The sequence below is a fragment of the Phyllostomus hastatus genome, unplaced genomic scaffold, assembly GCF_019186645.2.
Source record: "Phyllostomus hastatus isolate PE091 unplaced genomic scaffold, TTU_PhHast_1.1 phas_contig_432, whole genome shotgun sequence".
NCBI lineage: Eukaryota > Metazoa > Chordata > Mammalia > Chiroptera > Phyllostomidae > Phyllostomus > Phyllostomus hastatus.
Window position 1 is genome coordinate 3,238,921 of NW_025333880.1, and position 17,368 is coordinate 3,256,288.

Genomic DNA, 17,368 nt, shown 5'->3' on the forward strand with positions numbered 1-17,368 from the left:
TCAGTCTGAGGGAACTTTAATAGGAAAACACACGAGTACTTCATGATTGAAATGGAACACTATAAGCCACACTCCATGCTTTAATTGTTGCTGATAAGGCTGAAAGGTGAGACCCATGAACAGGCCAGTGCAGGAACATATTCAAAATTTATGAGTCAGGGCTTGATATAGAAGCTGAGGATACTGTCATGAACTTGACAAAGTACGCCTTTCAAGGAGCTAAAATTCAAGTGGGTGGAAGGCAGATAATAATGCCAAAGACAAAGTGGGATAATAGAAAGGCACTGAAAAGTGTAATCAAAACAACAGAAATAGGTTTATGGCAGAGAGTGACTTGGGGGCAGGGCAGGCTCTGTTTCATGGGTCTAGCGAAAAATGAAAATGTGGGACCCCACTCAACAGGAAAATATTTTCCTTCCTTTTGCAGTGTCTCTTCTCCTGTTGTGGTATTTTCCTTTATTATTTAAGGCCTTGCTCACTTGGGCACAAGGGTACTTCCAGGTTGAGTGCAGACCCTCACAGGTATCCAGGGCCTTGCCCCTAACTCCTTCTAGTCACTTGGGGGTAGAAGGAAATGAAGTTAGATAGAGTCCATTAACAATGTATAGGTTACACAATAGGTGCTGTTTTATTCAAGACACTGAGCAGTTAGAAGTATGACCTTGGTCTAAGAGACTGAAAACTTCTTATGGCTATGACTAAATTTATTTAATTTCTCCTATGGGATATTTATGTGTCTACTACAGTATAGTATTTCTAAAGTATGCTTTTGTTATTACTTGGGGGAAAGAACAATAACCAAATGACTTCATATCTCCTTTATAATTTTTATTTTGCTTCTGGAAATATTAGTTTTATTTAATTTGGTTTAACCATGTAATTTTGAAGTTATTATATGAGTTAATTTCAATGTTAAATTCAATGTAATCTTTTATAGTGAATAGAGCCTGCTCATAAAGATCACTGCATATTCTTACTTCAGGCTAAAGGCACTAAATTTTCCCAATGGGTTCCATCCCTAGTTTCTTCTTACTGTTATCCTTTCAAGCATATAAATTATCTTCTTTTGATATATAAATATGGCCTGTCAGATTCCTATTCAAAAGCCTTCATTCAGTACACTCTGCCCATGGAATCACAGCTCTTGTGTTTATGGGTGACGTGGTTAAAAAGGGTCTGAGGTTACTGTAGTCATGAAATCCATGCTCTACCAGGAGTGTCCCACCTGTAGCCCAGGAGGGCTGTGAATGTGACCCAACAAAAAATCATACATTTACTTAAAACAGCATGATGTTTTTGTGTGTGATTACGTGTTGCAGTGTATTTAATGTGTGGCCCAAGACAACTCTTTTTCCAGTGTGGCACAGAGATGCCAAAAGGTTGGACACCTCTGTGTCCTTTGGTGCTCTCCTTAGACCTGACCAAATCTTGGATTTTCCTGCCTCTAAGCCTCTATTCAGGTGATCCCTTTCACTTAGAATGATTTCTTCTCCATTCTCATATCCAGTCCTCTATATCTTCCTGTGTATGGCCTCTTACAGATCAGTTCATCCCCAACCCCTTGCAAGAAGCCTTCTTTACCCCCTTTGATGGAAATTCATTGCCCCCCCTCACTCTCATATGTATGGATAATACATATGCATGTATGTGTGTATGTATTACATACATACGCACAGTTTGTGATTTTATCTTCCTATTATGTAGGTTTGTAGATAAAGTCATACATTTTTTGCACAGTCATATTTATTCATTATCAATATGGAATTTCTGAGCCAACAGGTATATCCCCTTAATTTATTCTCCATCCATGCTCTTGTTCATGCCTTTCTCTATAACTGAAATACTGTTTCCCCTATGCTCACCTGTTCATGTTGAGCCCATCAGGCAGTTTGTGTCTCATAACCAATTGTATCTGTTTCCTACTTTATGCATTTGCTTTGTCTTTTATTATACAATTCAGAAAAAATGGTTCTAAGCAAAAATACTAGTACATAGATATTTATTTGTGGATAGTAACTTTTAATATTTACATTTTGGTTAGAGAACAAGGAATTCACTGTTTTCTTTGTAATAATAATTGTTATTTTTAAAGGAACAAACAGGTTTTTTTCTGGAAAATGAACCTACATACCAACTTTGGAAGGCAGGGTACTACATGGTAGTATACCTTCCAGAGAAAGACATCACTATTCTTTGGGATAAAAAGACAACCATTCATATCAAAGTTGGACCACAGTGGCAGGTAGGTCAATCCAAATGAGATGCAAGTTACAAAATTATATTTATCTTGCAATGTTTTGTGGAATTGAAAAGATTGATGTTTTTCTTCAAGAAATTGGTTATATATTCAGAATTACTAACTTATACCCCAGTGAAGAACTACTTTATCAACTGAAGTACAGTTTTGTATACAGTTCTTTTTGCCATTAACCTTACAGTATCCAATTTTCCAAAGTTACTAAGGTCAGCTTCTTTCTTCCCATCCCCTTCAGGATGGTTATGTGATATGTTTATAATACAGTTTGATTTATTTATTACAAGATGCATTCCATCTTTCCCTCCATATTCTGGATATATTGTTGAATTTATATATAGTGAAATTATTTTTAAATGTAAAAAATTTACATTTTTTTACAGTTTACAGTCTACAGATTTTAACAAATGCATAGGGTTATACATCTACCACCACAGACTTATGCCTCAGGATGGCATGATGTATGAATGTTAAAGTTAATTTTTTCTTTAAAATTATATTTTAAAATGAATATCAGTAAGAAAGATATGGGGCTATTTGAAGAGATGTGATGTCACAGAGTCAAGAAACAACCTTTAGTTATCTATCATGAATACAAACAACCTTTAGTTATTACTACAGCAGTAAACTTGGGCTAACTGAATAACCAATGTTCCATGGTTTGGAGTTGGTGAAAATATGTACAGAATGTTTTGTTGGCAATTGTGTATGTGTGATACATATTAAATTATCTCAGAACATAAATACAAAGTCAAAAAATTAAATTGACCAAGAATGTTTAATAAAAATCTATTGAAATCTCAAAAATTATTTTAAATATTTTGGGTTTTCCATCTGACCTGGGGAAAAATAAATTATTTTACTGTCTCAACATTCCTAGTGTTACAACATGTTAAACATAACAGGAGGTGGGGATTTACAATAAAAAAATATGTATACACACAGGTATACTGTAATGTTTGTATTATACTTTGCCAAACTAAAACACTGGCAAGTGTGGAAAAATAAAATTTGGAGGATGATAAAACATTTTTGAGAATTTAAGATAATTGTTACATTTAATTAAATAGTTAGGAAACTCAGCCTTTTTGAAACATTTTGAATGGTTGTAGAAATTCTTCAAATGTCTATTTTAAATATTTAAAATATTTTAATGACTATGAGTTCTTAAATGTTGAACTGAATACAGACTATTTCATGGTAATTTTCTTTTACTTTAGAACAAACTATCAGGATTATGTGGAAACTTTGACAAATGTACTTCAAATGATATGACCACATCTAATAACATAGAAGTGAGAAATGCCCAGGTGTTTGGAGATAGCTGGGCATTAGGACAGGTAAGTTACATATATATATTTTAGAACTAAACAATTTTTTGGTATATTTCTTCATTGGAATATTTTATTCTTATCGCAAAATGTATTTAGGTAATAGTATTTTATGTAATATTTCTATAGTAATTCACCTTTGACAAACTACTTTAGCATTTATCTTATCATATAATTCTTGTGACAACCCTATAATACAAAGGGTGTTGTTTTCATGTATGATGCTCAAGAAGGTTAAATGATTTGTCTAATATTAGACTAATATTATGAAACATCGTCTTAGGAAAGCTGCATCTGGAGCATTCAAAAAAGCCTTGTATCTTCCTGGCTTACTGGGAAGATGCTGGTGCTCTTCCCTGAGGCAGGGCCAAGAGGAGAGAGGCTGGTAGGTGACGGTGAGAGCAGGCAATGCTGTAGAGATAAAGTCAGGTTAGGATATGCTGAAAGAGAAGTAACAGAGATATTTATGTGGAAGCGTCCAGTTTTTAGATTCAGGGAAGAAATCCAGGCTAGAAGTACAGATTTGGCGGTTATTAGTATATTCAGGTTGTTGAAGCCATGAGAAGTGCATAGAATGTGAAAATGAGAGGTTTGAAGATCAAGGTTTTCAAAGAAGAAAGGGGGAAGGTAAAGGGCTAGTGGAAGCAGCCAATAAGGAACCCACCCAGAAAATGGTGCTGTCAAAAGCAAATGAGAAGAGACATTTAAAAAGGGCAAAGAAATAAAAAGAATCAAAGGTAGCAAAAGGTCAAGTGAGATGAAGACTGAAAAACTTACTTTATATTAAGTAAAGAAAAGACCACTGAAGACTTTTCCCAGGGTGGTTTCAGGGAGGTGGATTCAAAGAGGTGGAGACCAAATTGCTGAGTATATGGGAGGTGAGCATGAACATACTTGAGTATATACAATCCTCAGGGGCTGGCATGTGACAGAAATGAAAGAGGTGAAAATTAAAGGAAAGAATCTCATTTGCTCATGTAATTATTTTAATCGTTTAAATGCCACATTTAAGAAAATGGGAAAATTATTTACCTCTACTTTCTCTCTAATATCACTATGATTTTTCAATAATATATACTATCACAGTGATTTGGCTCAGCGAAGGTGCTTAAAGTAAAGCCCACCTGAAAGAATGAGAATGTCTTAATTAGATGTGATTGTAATGGATGGAGTCAGGATTGGTTACTCTGGTTTCTGCTTCACAGACGCCCTCTTTAAATCTATCTTTCTTTTCTCTCTTAACAATCTCCACAGTGTGAAAATGCACATGAATTATTTAAACCCTGTGAGGCACAGCAAAACAAATTTCCTTATGCCAAGAAAGAATGCTCCATTTTGTACAGCGATGTTTTTGCTGCTTGTCGCAATGTGGTAAATGAATACTTTACTAAACTTTCAAATCTAAATGGGGACTGCTGTATTTACAATATTAAGATGAACAAGACAAATAATTTAGCTACTCATTGTTAGGAAGACAAACTTGTAGTTTGTTTTTCTGTAGAAGTGATGCATTTAGTTGACTTACTCTCTCACTCACGCCATCTTATTTAACAGCATACATTTGTACATAATATTTGAACTAATATCTTCTAGTTTATGCAGCACTTTTTGCATACATCATCAAAGCCATAAAGGGTTGATCAAAGCTGTATTTTTTTTTCTTCAGAGAATATTGCCAAATGGGCATTCTTTTCTTCAAACCAAAGCATAATTTAAAAGTATTTTTAGTGGCACATTTAAAATGGTTTTATAATCACATCACAAGATGTGATGTAACATATTTAGAAATTTAATTGTTTAAAATATTCATAAAAATCAAATAAAAGCAAAATTGGTAACAGAGCATTCTTTTAATGCCTTGTGAATATTCCAAAGATGAAACAATGAACTCCTGTAAAATATAAATCTGTAATATTGCAAATGTTGACATTACATTTGTATGTTAATCCCATTATCTTTTTTGCTAGTTCTTTGATCTTATGTTTGCATAATGAATTTCTTTATCCTTTAAGCCATATAGAGATTTAAGATACTGAGAAGTCTCTAGATGTCAGTGTTAATTGATGATATCAAATTTTGAAAATCTACCAGTTTTTCCTTAAAATGTTGAATTTCCATCAATAATAGTTAGTAGTTACTGAAGTTAATTAATCTTTTCCCTCATTTTCAGATTGATGTTACTTCTTTTGCCAAAAATTGCCATGAAGACACATGTAACTGTAACCTTGGTGGGGACTGTGAGTGCTTATGCACGAATGTGGCAGCATATGCATATAAGTGTTGTCAGGAAGGGGTCCCGGTGCACTGGAGGTCATCTACGGTTTGCTGTGAGTACCCCACTGAGAACATCGCTGTTAGGTGGGAACCATGTAAGGATATCAGGCTAATTTGTCTTGTCCTAGAACTAGTACCATGGAACTCATGGAAATAGAATTTCTTTAAGATGACTAAATTTTAATTCCTTTGACAACTCAGGTACATTTTAGTATATCTAAAGGATTTATAAAAAATCTTGAGAGAACTTTGTCTGTTCTGTTTGACTGTTGTCATTGTAACATTTGGACTATAATTTATTTATACACCATCCTTGTTTACAACTCTATTCCTCTTATGGCTATGAAGTTTCTGTGTTTTTAATATAAGAAACAGTTTTAAAAACATCATTTTAAATTTGCTTTCAGATTTGACTCTAAACTTATATGCTTATGTAGATGGTCATCTGAAGACTTTATAATGTTCTCATTTCTGTGTTCTTTTGCTTTGTTATTGGTAAACCCATGGCGATATCTTGCACACATTTAGATAAGTGGGCAGATTCTTATATGGTTTAACGTTTCTTCTTGTTTTTCTTTTAGCACTTGATTGTGAATATTACAATGAAGGTATGTGACATTGCAAGAATATCACTATAATATTCTATTAAATTCACATTCAGATTTTTAAACAACTTTGCTAGAAACAAAGTATGAATAGCTTGTAATTTGGTTGATGACCAAATAAAACCTTTGCCTTCTAAAATGTATCTAAATTTCTAAGTGTTTGTATTAAAATTTATTGTCTGGAAAATAAAAAGAGGGTATAACCATGTTCTCACCACCTAGGAGGCCCTTAATAGTTTTTGAATGACATGAATAAATGAATGAGTAAAATTAGCTAATTTTTCAGGTAAAAAGGAAGAAAAATGTATATCCAATGCATACCTTTTACCATTATATATAAAAATGGATGTTATTCAAACTTCTATTATGTTAGAGAAAAAAACAAACTATAAATACAATTATAATAATAAAAGGAATAAAATAATGATTTAAACATTATAAGAATGAGCCCTGGCTGGTGTAGCTCAGTGGATTGAGCTCAGGCTGCGAACCAAAGTGTCGCAGGTTCAATTCCCAGTCAGGGTACATACCTGGGTTGCAGGCCATGACCTGCAGCAACCGCACATTGATGTTTCTCTCTCTTTCTCTATCTCTCTCCCTTCCCTCTCTAAAACTAAATAAGTAAAATAAAAAAAATTATAAGAATAAGAATGTATTAATTTAATAGCAATAATGAAAATCTCCAAGCTCTGACAAGCATCCAGATTTGCAATGAGAAATCTGTCAGGTGGTGCTGATTAAAACTAAGTTACAGTGGATGTGGGATAGAACTATATTCTCAGTGAAAATGCCAAAAGTTGGCAGAATTGGTGCCTGCTTTTTGTCACACCTGTTTAATGATGAAGGCATAGCCACACTGTAATGATTTCAGATAAGTGACTGGAAAAATTAAAGTAATAGTTATAGAAAATCTAAGCCATTGAACAAACAAACAAACAACTACATCCATGGGCACGTGGAACAGAATGACAGCTGTCAGAAGGGAGGGGAGAGGAGATACTGGATGAAAGAAAGTGAAGGGATTAGACAGAGAACATATATGCATAACTCATAACTACAACAGCAGTGTGGTGAAGGCCAGAGGGAAAGGGGGTATGGGATCAGTGAAGGCAGGCAAAGAAGAAGGGAATGGGGGACATCTGTAATAGTGTCAACAACAAAAATTTAAAAAATCACAGCTAAGCAACTTATTGAAGGCATTTTTGGTGCTTTATGGAGCTAGGGAGAAATCTGTCAGCTATAATCCAAAGGAGGCCAGAAAATTTTAGAGAAAGAGAAATGATGAATTAAAAAGAAAATAAATATTTTAGTTTTTGGTAGTTTTCTTACAGCTATGGAAGTCTGATGGAGGAAAAAATCCCCCATTAAAAGTATTTGGTGGTAGTTAAAGAAAAATCTAAACCCCAAATATTTCCTGTGCAGGATTTAAAACACATCCATACCCACACATACTCCACATCGGTCCTTTGGATCCTATGATTGCCTAATATTTATAACAATAATAGCAACAACAGGTTTTATTGTATTAACTACTTTACCTATATTATATAATTTAAGCTTCAAAATATGCTTGTAAGACATATATTATTATTAACACTGTATAGAGGAGGAAATTATAGCACAGAGGGGTTAAATCACTTGGCCAAAGTCACTTAGCCAAAATATGGTAGACTGGGATTTGTAAACCTACGTAATCTTATTAATAATATCACCCCAATAAATTTAATAGAAAAGAAAAAAGACAAAAGAAAATGCTTTAATAATTTCCTCACTTATGAATTCCCACCTCACACAGTTCTGCTGTGGAAGTCCCCACCGATTCCTATGTGCTTTCTGCTATTCCCTCCGCAGGCCCTTGGATCCTGAGGCAGAATTTTCTGAGTGTTGACTCTCTAACATTTTCCTTTCTGTCAATGTCTGCAGAACTTCTACTGATGGTTCTTTTCTCTAGTGTGTTGTAGGGTTCTTCAAACCAGTTCTTCTAGTTTCATTTTTAATACTAGATTGGTCGTATTCAGAGAGTGAACATGAGCCATGTGGCCTTCAGGAGTCACTGTGGACTCAATGAAGTGAAGGGGAATCTATTTCCTGTGGTCAAATTAACAGGGAAAAGAATCAATCTGCATAAGAGAGTAAGAGTTTGTGAAAATAATGCAGTAAAAATAGGTGACTGAGGGGAATACAGAACTGTAGAAATTGCTAATAGCAGTAAAAAAAGGAAATAATTTGAAATGATTATTTTTGTTTCATCCAAAATAATTTCAGAGCTATTGTTAATTTACCATGTCTTCCGTGGAAATTCATAGCTGACATTCTTCTCTCTTTACTTATCACATAATGAACACTATGTTATTAAGATATTTATCATTAAAGCTAATCAAGGAATAAATAATTGTGATTATGTAAGAGGACAATTTTTTTTAAAAGGCAGGAGAATTCAGAGGTCACAGCTGAGATTAACTCAATGATCCTTAACACAAAGACTGTATGTACTATCTTCATGTTCACTTTATGGCATAACTAAAAAATGAAGGGTTTATTGTTATTGCTGTAGGGGAACAAGGGCTTCACTCTCCCAGTAAAATTGTTGTGCAAGTTTTATGTTCACTGTTTTTTTTTTAGATAAGATATCCTCAATAGTGTGTTTGAATAATCACTGCAGGAAATGATGACTTTGGCAGGTGGTAAAATCATTCTTTTCCCTGCAGAAAGTAATGATAAAGTATATGACTTTTGTCTCTCAATTGTTGGTAAAAAATGTGTGCAAACAATCAAGACACAAGATATCAATCAACTGGGAGTGAATTTAGAAGCTTTTGATTTTTATACAAATGAATTTCTCAAATGGCAATTGTGTCTTCAGGTTACTGTAGTTAGGGACTTGTGCAGTAAGGTAGAGATTTTGTTTAGTCGTCTATTTCCTTTCCCTATTATTTTGAATATCTGTGAGGGTCCTCCAACCCTTAAGTTGTAGTTGTATATGACTTTCTTATTTTGAATTGCATCTCACTGAATATACATATCAATCTACTCATAAGTACATTATTTATATATAAGGGTGGGCAAAAATAGGTGTATAGTTGTGAGTACTTGAAACATGGTTTATTCTTGTATTATTATTTATTTACTTATCCTCACCTGAGGACATGCTTATATATTTTAGAGACAGGGGAACGGAGGGAGAAAAAGAGTGGGGGAAACATTGATGTGAGAAACATTAGTTGGTTGCCTTTCATATGCACCCCAGCTGGAGACGAAACCGGCAACATAGGCATGTGGTCTAATCATGAATTGAACCCTTGACCTTCCGGTTTGTGGGATGGTGCTCAACCAACTGAGCCACACCAACCAGTGCTTGCATTATTATTTATTTTTAATTATTGTATTTATTATTATAATTATTAACCTCCTTTTGCTGCTTCTGTATTTATACTACTTGACATATTTATAAATTGAATGATATTGTACATTGGAAGTTAATGTTGCTCTCATCTGTCCTAGAAAACAAGACAGTAGGTGAGGTGGTGTAGACTAATGATACAGTTTTCTTTGATTGTTGTAGATTTGACCTCATAGGGAAACACAGTACATTTTAACAGCAGTGGGGTGTATATGACTCTCTCCACTGCAGCAAGGCTCATAGAGAAATTCTCCACTGCTCAGTTTCATTTTGGCGTGGGGGTAGAGTTCTTTCAAGTCTCCATCTCTACTCAGGTGTTCAAATCCCTAAGAAAGCTCTTTTCTTTATAAGCATCCTCAGCTGTTCAGAGGTAAGACACTCCAGCTGATGATTCAGCAGAGGAGACAACACTTGAAGATAACTTACTCTATGAATCCCTACCTCTCTCCTTCTGGTTTTAATGATTAAAATTTTGGTTCTTGTTCTCTTTTCTACTTGAAAAATGTTGGACCTTGAATGAGCTAATCCAATGATCTTCTTTCCTTCTCTCAGGCCTGATTATTGTTCTGAGAGGCATAAAACCTAGTTCTTGGATTTCTTTGAATCTTTCTTTTCTCCATCTTTTTTTTTCAAATTATAAGAGAAAGTTTATTTAGAAAGTTATAAAGGTAGAACAGGTGAGTCAGCTGGGCTGTGTGGGCTCAGGAGATAAGTCACAGAAGCAAAAGAAGAGCCCTTGGAACTTAGAAAAGCAGAGAAAACGTGCTTGGGGAAGTAGATGGTGAAAGGGGAGGGAGAGAGGGAGACATAGAGAGAGAGGGAGAGAGAGGGAGACGGCACCTCTTCCCTCCATCTTAAGAGTGGGCTGGGAAAGGAAAATTGTCCTTGAGATAAAAATTAGAGAAAAGAAGGAAAGTGAAACTCACTGAGATTAACCAGATTAATCTTTTTTGATACCATCTACTACATATATATTCACATTTTATGTAACAACATAAAACAGACATATCTGTAAAAAGTATACTGCTGATAATATTTAACTTAATTGGATGATTTAGAATAGATGAGTATTATGGTACCTCAGTTATATTAAGAGCACTAGATGACACAGAGATTGGATTGAAGGTAAATTGATCTTACTATCATAAGACCTAACATATATTTTTAAAGTCTTAGTGAATTTATTTAAATAGATATACCTCTGTTTGTAAGATTAAGTATGTGGAAAAATTATTCTGATTGATTTTTGGGTTTGGTTTTATACTAACGATAGTAAATATTTTCTATTTTATATGGAGCCATTTAAGTGTATAGAAAATGATAGTATTAAATGAAAAGTTATTTAATTTCTCTGCTGAGCTTCATCTTATTTTCCTTTTTTATAGACATGCCTCACTGGTGAAATTCAGTAATCCCCTGAACAGTAAATTATTGAATATCATGTCTGTGAATTCTGTTTTCATGCTATGTAACTTCCTGGGGAGAGACTATTTTTAGAAGACTATCAGAATACCTGGTCATTGATAGATAACTAAACTTATGTTTCCTAAGAGTAGATTAGACTCTTGGAATATTAGAGTGGAAGGTTAACTAGAAAAACTTCTTTATGTACGTGGGGAAATTTGAGATCCAGAAAGCCTAAGCCGACCTTGTATTCAGAATTGCTGTACATACACGTATACATATACACATTCGTGTGCATGTATACTCTAAATTACATAACTTAAATATGTATGTATATATTCCAAATAATTATATGTTTTGAAAAAGAGTTCAGTAATTTTATTAGTGACAAATCTTTAAATGCTCAGTAATTTTTGGAGTATCTTTTGTTATTAAAATTATCCCATTGAGATGACAATTTGAGATGCAAAAATTCTACACCAATTTATAATTCTCTTATTTGTATTTAAATAGGGCTTGGAGAAGGTCCATATATGCTGGCAAGTTATGGGCAGAGTGGCCTTGTTCTGGGGGCCAATATAACCAGTAGAAACATTTTCTCTTTGCCAAGAAGTGGTACTTATGGTGATTTATTGTTTAGTTTTATGATCACTCCAGGCCTTGTCAAAGAGAAGGCATCGTGTAAGTACAATTTCCAACTGAAAATAAGATTTTAGTTTTCTATTTACATTTTTAAAATTTATTCATTCACTAAATATTAATTTGGGATTTATTATGTTTATGGCATTTTTCTAGGTGCCCCAGAGGATTTAAGATGCTGGTACATGAACCATCTATCTCTTTTATATATATAATCATTTAAAAAATTTATTGGCATATATGTGTTAGAATCACAATTGTTTGATTAAGTTTTTGGTCCTAAGTAAAGCACAGCTTAAATTTTTTGTAGTATTCACCATAGAACTTAATTTGAACTTTTCAAAAACCAGTCCACTAATAACCCAAATTTGAAGGATTTTAATGCTAAAGTAAAAGAAAAAATTCTGATTTGATATCAAAGTTGTTAACTATTCAGAGCATAAATCAGGGGCCAGAGGGTCATTGAACCAACTTGTCATCCTCACACGGCCCTGTGTGACTCAGCGGCCAGCCCCGCAGTTACTGATCTTCACCGACCGTATCCACTTGGCACCTGTCCTGTCTGGTGATTTCTATCCTCTCCTGATCTGTGAGGCTCAAGCCACATTGTTACTGTACTAGCCCTGCTTAGAACCATGCATGGCATGTTGTATAAGCTCAAGAAATATTTACTGAAGGAATACATTCAACTTAAATTTCACGTATTCTGAGAAATCTCCCGATTCTCCAGTTAGAATAAATTGCTGTGTTTGGTAAAAAGAGCTTCTTAGTCTTTTCAATCTATGAAAGCACTACCACATTTTGAAGTTCTAATTCATATGTTAGCTATATATTTTTCTCTTATACAGATTTCTTTTATTCTTATTTGTATCTTCCAGTGCTCAAAAATGGGACTTACAAATTTTAGGACACAACAAATGCCTTTGTAAAAAATATATTGGCTAAGAGAAGCTTTTCATTGTGTGAGTTGTAAGAACTGATGTTCTTAATAGAAAATTCCTAGTAGATTTAAATTAAGATCTCTTACCAAAAATATAATTTGAAAACATCTTCTCCCATTCAGTAAATTACTAAGGAAATTGTCTAAGAAATTAAGCCTAAAATCTTAATTAAAAAAAAAAACATTTATAGCATGAGTTTTGCAACTATAAGGAAAACTTTTAAAGTATTTAATGAAAAAGGATGATATTTCAAGAACATTTGCTTATAAAGAACTCAGTGAAACTGAAATGCAATGGCATGCTTAAATCTATTTGCTTCTTTATTATCTTATTCTTTTCTAGCATTCAATTTAAACATTTATAGATATAATGCATTCAATAATGTTAAAGCTTAGCAGTACTAGTAGGTGTCCGATCAATCATTCAACTATTTGAATGATTATGTACAATCCGGGCTCCAAGTTGATATATGCCCCCCAAAACATGATAAATTATTTAAAAATAAAACTCATCAAAGACTGATTAAAGTAGCCGCTGTTATTCAATGCATTAAAATACTCCTTCTTAACAGAAATCTTACAAATCATTTCTGAAATATTTTAGATCAGCATTAATTATGTATGGCAATTTTGCAGTTTTATTTTTGTCAGCTTTATAAATACATTTCATAATGCCGTTGTCAATTGCCTGCTTTCTCCAGAGAACCCAGGCAGCTGACCACTCACTGCTCTGTGTTTTACAGCACTGGCGCTTGTTTCCTTGGAATCTGCCGAAAGGCCAAACTACTTTCTTTATGTCCATAATGATGACACTCTTAGTCTGAAACTGTGGCAGGGGAATTCTTTCTTTCATCGGAGAGCCACATTTTTCCACCATCCGGGCCTCTGGATTCCTGGTTATAGTGCATTTGAGTTATACAGCAAGAAAGGCTTTTTCATCACACTCTCAGACTTTAGTGTCAAAGCTTCAAAATATGATGATTCTGAAGATTTTAAGCATTCAAGTAGCTTCAGCATAGAAGGTAAGTTTCCTGAGATCTTAAAAAAAATAAACAAATAATTTACATAGCTGCAGAATATTTATCAGGTTTTAATTTTTAAATTTTAATGGAGTATAAATAGAAATAATAATACCTACATTACAGGGTTATTGTATAGTATAAGTTAATTGCTTATACTATAAATTGCTTAGAATAGCCTCGAATAATGTTATTTTCAATTATTGACCCAATTATTACTTTCAGTACTTTCTGGGCTTTGGAAATAGAGCTCACCCATGTCTCATGGGTATCTGGTGTTTGTATCTACTTTTTGTTTCCTAGAAGACAGCTTCTCAATAACCTGAATCTTGATGATAAAGACAACGTGTTTATCTCTGTCCTCTGAATACGAGGATGTCTGGTTCCACTGACCTCTGGAAGTTTCCCTGGTTCAACAGGAACCTGATCTTATTTCTAAAGAGCCTTCTAGTCCTCTAGCTATTGAATCTTCTGGGTTTCAGAGAGAAAAACCTCATTGCCTCATCCAATGTTTAAAACTCATGCTTTATTTTCAAGGCCAAGGAACTTGATATCTGCCTTGGATCTCATATGAATTGTTTAAGTCTAACCTACTCTTCTCAATCAGACTAAGAAAGCTAATCATTTGCTTTTTCTGTTGTGGATAAATTTCTGTAAGCTTGATTGTCTTGGATTTTAGATCATTCAAATTGAGGTTTAATTTTGAAAAGGTTTCTGTGCTCATGAGGAAGAGAGCCGCTGACATGCCTATACAACATTCAGTAGAGTGGATGTGATATTTTTACTTGAATTTACTTAATAGGTGAACTTTACAAACCTATATTTCCCCTCCATTCTAGAAATCTGCTCCACTGGAACTAGACCCAGCTCCTCCTGAGCTGTGTGGACAACTATAGCCAATAGTATCATCAAACTCTCAGAAACTGATCTTTGTGGGCTTTTTGCACCTAAGAAACTCTAGAGGTCCACCATAATATTAGTACCAATCCTCTCTTAGAACCTACGATCCCAGTAACCCAGGTCTAATGGTCACTCTATTTTTTATGTACATAGGCATCTTCCAAAAAGTATTATTTTCTTTCCTATACCTTGGAATTGAATTCTGTATCCAGAGTTCAAGAAGCGTAGTCTGTTTCCTGAAATTTTTCTCTTATGGAGCTTTCCAGAGATAATTTTAGACTGCTGCAGAGGATTGGTCTATGATGTGGGAAAGGGAGAATATTAGCAGAATATACAGGAGAAAAATCTTCAGTCAAGGGAGGTTTTATAACTGTAAGCATGTATTATTAAATACCCATTTATTTTGTGGTCAGATAATACTTAGTATGTTCAAGGAAGTGTGGTAAGTCCTGTGAGAAAAACAAACATGAACATTCTCTGTAGGTCTGATGTCAGGCAACATGTCTTTGAACTTGCCATTTTTCAAATTGTTTGAACTTGGCAAGTCACTTGGCTCCTCTGCACCTCAACTTCTTCATTTATAAAATGGAAATAATACCCACTCAACAGGGCTGTTATAAGGATTAAAATATGATCATAGAAAATTTCCTTTGCAAAAAATAAAATCCCAAACAAGTATTTAGTATTATTATAATATGTAGATCAATGAGAACCCACTACATATAAAGAAAGGAAGAATACTAAAAATTTCCTTGGCCTCTTCCAACCTTGCTTTTTAAAATATTTGGAAGACATACCAAAATTTAGATATTCAATCTGAGCATATGAAATGCATTAATCACCAAGCAATTACTATGATAAATCATTATTTTTCAAGCTGTATGTAAAAAAATACACACAATCTAAACTTTACTTTTTCCCACTAGAAATCCAGGCAGCTGTGCCGTACAGGAGGATGTGTGAGTGGAAGTATGAGCCCTGTGCCACACCATGTTTCAGAACGTGTAGCGACCCTGAAGCACTCACATGCAAATTCCTTCCACCGTAAGTCACGGAGAACCATTAAATGAGCAAATTCTAGCATTAGCAAATTCTTCTGTCAATGAAATTTTTTAGATTTGGAAAAAATGCATTCTCAAGAATAATTTGTGCATACTATATACTCATTCACAAATTTGTTTTGTTTTATTCAGTCAATAGTTATTAATGGTTACTTATGTGCCAGGAGTTCTTCTACCTGCTGTGGTTACATTAGTGAACAAAATAGATGAAGTTCTGCTCTGATGCAGTTTAAACTTTGTCAGGGCAAGACAGAGAATAAACAAATGAAAATGTAAATGTACAGTGCAATATATTGTCAGATGGCAACATGTGTTAAGAAAAAAAATAAAGGGAGGTAAGGGAGAAAGGGAGCATGAGGCATGCGTGTGTGTCTGCCACACGTGGTCAGGGAAGAACCTGCTCACAGGGTGGTATCTTCTCAGAGATCTGAGGGAAGTCAAGGTACTGGCCCCGTGCTTATCTGGGGAAAGAGCCTTTCAACTGAGAACAGTACAAAGGTCCTGCGGTAGGAAGGTGTTTGAAAATTAATACAGGAGCCCAGCTTTTTGGAGCAAAGTGAATAAAAGTGAGAAAGATGGGAAATGAGATGAGAGAAGCATAGTGGTGAACAAATAATGTAGGGCCTTAGAGCCTGATCGTGAGGCCTTTGTCTTTGTTTTCTGAGTAACACCCTGGTGTATTTTGGGCACAGAAGTGACTGGATCTGATTTGTTTTTAGAAAGTTCACTTTGGTTGTTGTAGTGAGGATGACCTATTGGGGGATGGGAAAGATAAGAGCAGAAGTGGTCAGTAATACAAACCAGACATAAAGGGGAGGTGATTAGGTTGGTAGTCCTCGAGGTTATGAGAAATGAACAGATTCTGGGTATATTTTGAATTTAAAGTCATAGAGTATGCTCATGGATTTAATATCAATTATGAAAGAAAGAGGAATTAAGGACTCAGGTTTTGGTCTCAGCAATATTTTGGAAGAACAATATGAAATTGCCATTTTTGTAATCAAAACCGGTCACGTACCAGCAAATTCAAATGATTCAGTTTAATGTAAGGGTTGAATTACCATTTACAGAGGTAAGGCAATGTGAGGAAGAACAGCTTGGAGGAAAAGTCAGGAATTTGGTTTGAGGATTTTAAACCTGAGACTGAATATTGTTCATTGGATTTGGCAATCTGGAGAACAGGAAGAAGCAAAATGGAGACAAAGTGCAAAAGGTCATTTTTGGTTTGTTAGTTTCTAAGGAGTTTCTCTGTAAAGGAGAACAGAGAAATGGAACAACAATAGGAGGCAGTATTTTAAAACAATCATTTTACATTAGGCATTACTGAGCTTCTTTTATTGACAAACATGGGTACTAGAAAACTTCCTGGGCATATCAGTGAATGAGACATAACCCCTCTTTCAAGGAGGTCAGAGTCCTTTGGAAGGAGGCAGAAACAACAACAAATCATGAAAGAAGGCTAGAGAGTAACAACAACTAGCACATTTAAATACTGACAGCATGGCAGGCACTGTGCTGAATGCTGCAAATAGGTAATCTCA

At 34.5% G+C, this 17,368-nt stretch overlaps 1 protein-coding gene across 2 annotated transcripts in view; it reads left to right on the forward strand.

The window, feature by feature from the left end:
* The window catches only part of OTOGL (otogelin like), a 127,119-nt gene that overhangs the window by 68,463 nt on the left and 41,288 nt on the right, over window positions 1-17,368 (forward strand). For both annotated transcript variants that reach the window (XM_045845005.1, XM_045845006.1), the window contains 8 exons: window positions 2,093-2,242; window positions 3,475-3,594; window positions 4,840-4,956; window positions 5,756-5,912; window positions 6,441-6,467; window positions 11,782-11,949; window positions 13,591-13,869; window positions 15,693-15,810. In XM_045845005.1, the coding sequence (XP_045700961.1) occupies window positions 2,093-2,242; window positions 3,475-3,594; window positions 4,840-4,956; window positions 5,756-5,912; window positions 6,441-6,467; window positions 11,782-11,949; window positions 13,591-13,869; window positions 15,693-15,810 (1,136 nt within the window). The remainder of the gene's footprint in view (window positions 1-2,092; window positions 2,243-3,474; window positions 3,595-4,839; window positions 4,957-5,755; window positions 5,913-6,440; window positions 6,468-11,781; window positions 11,950-13,590; window positions 13,870-15,692; window positions 15,811-17,368) is intronic.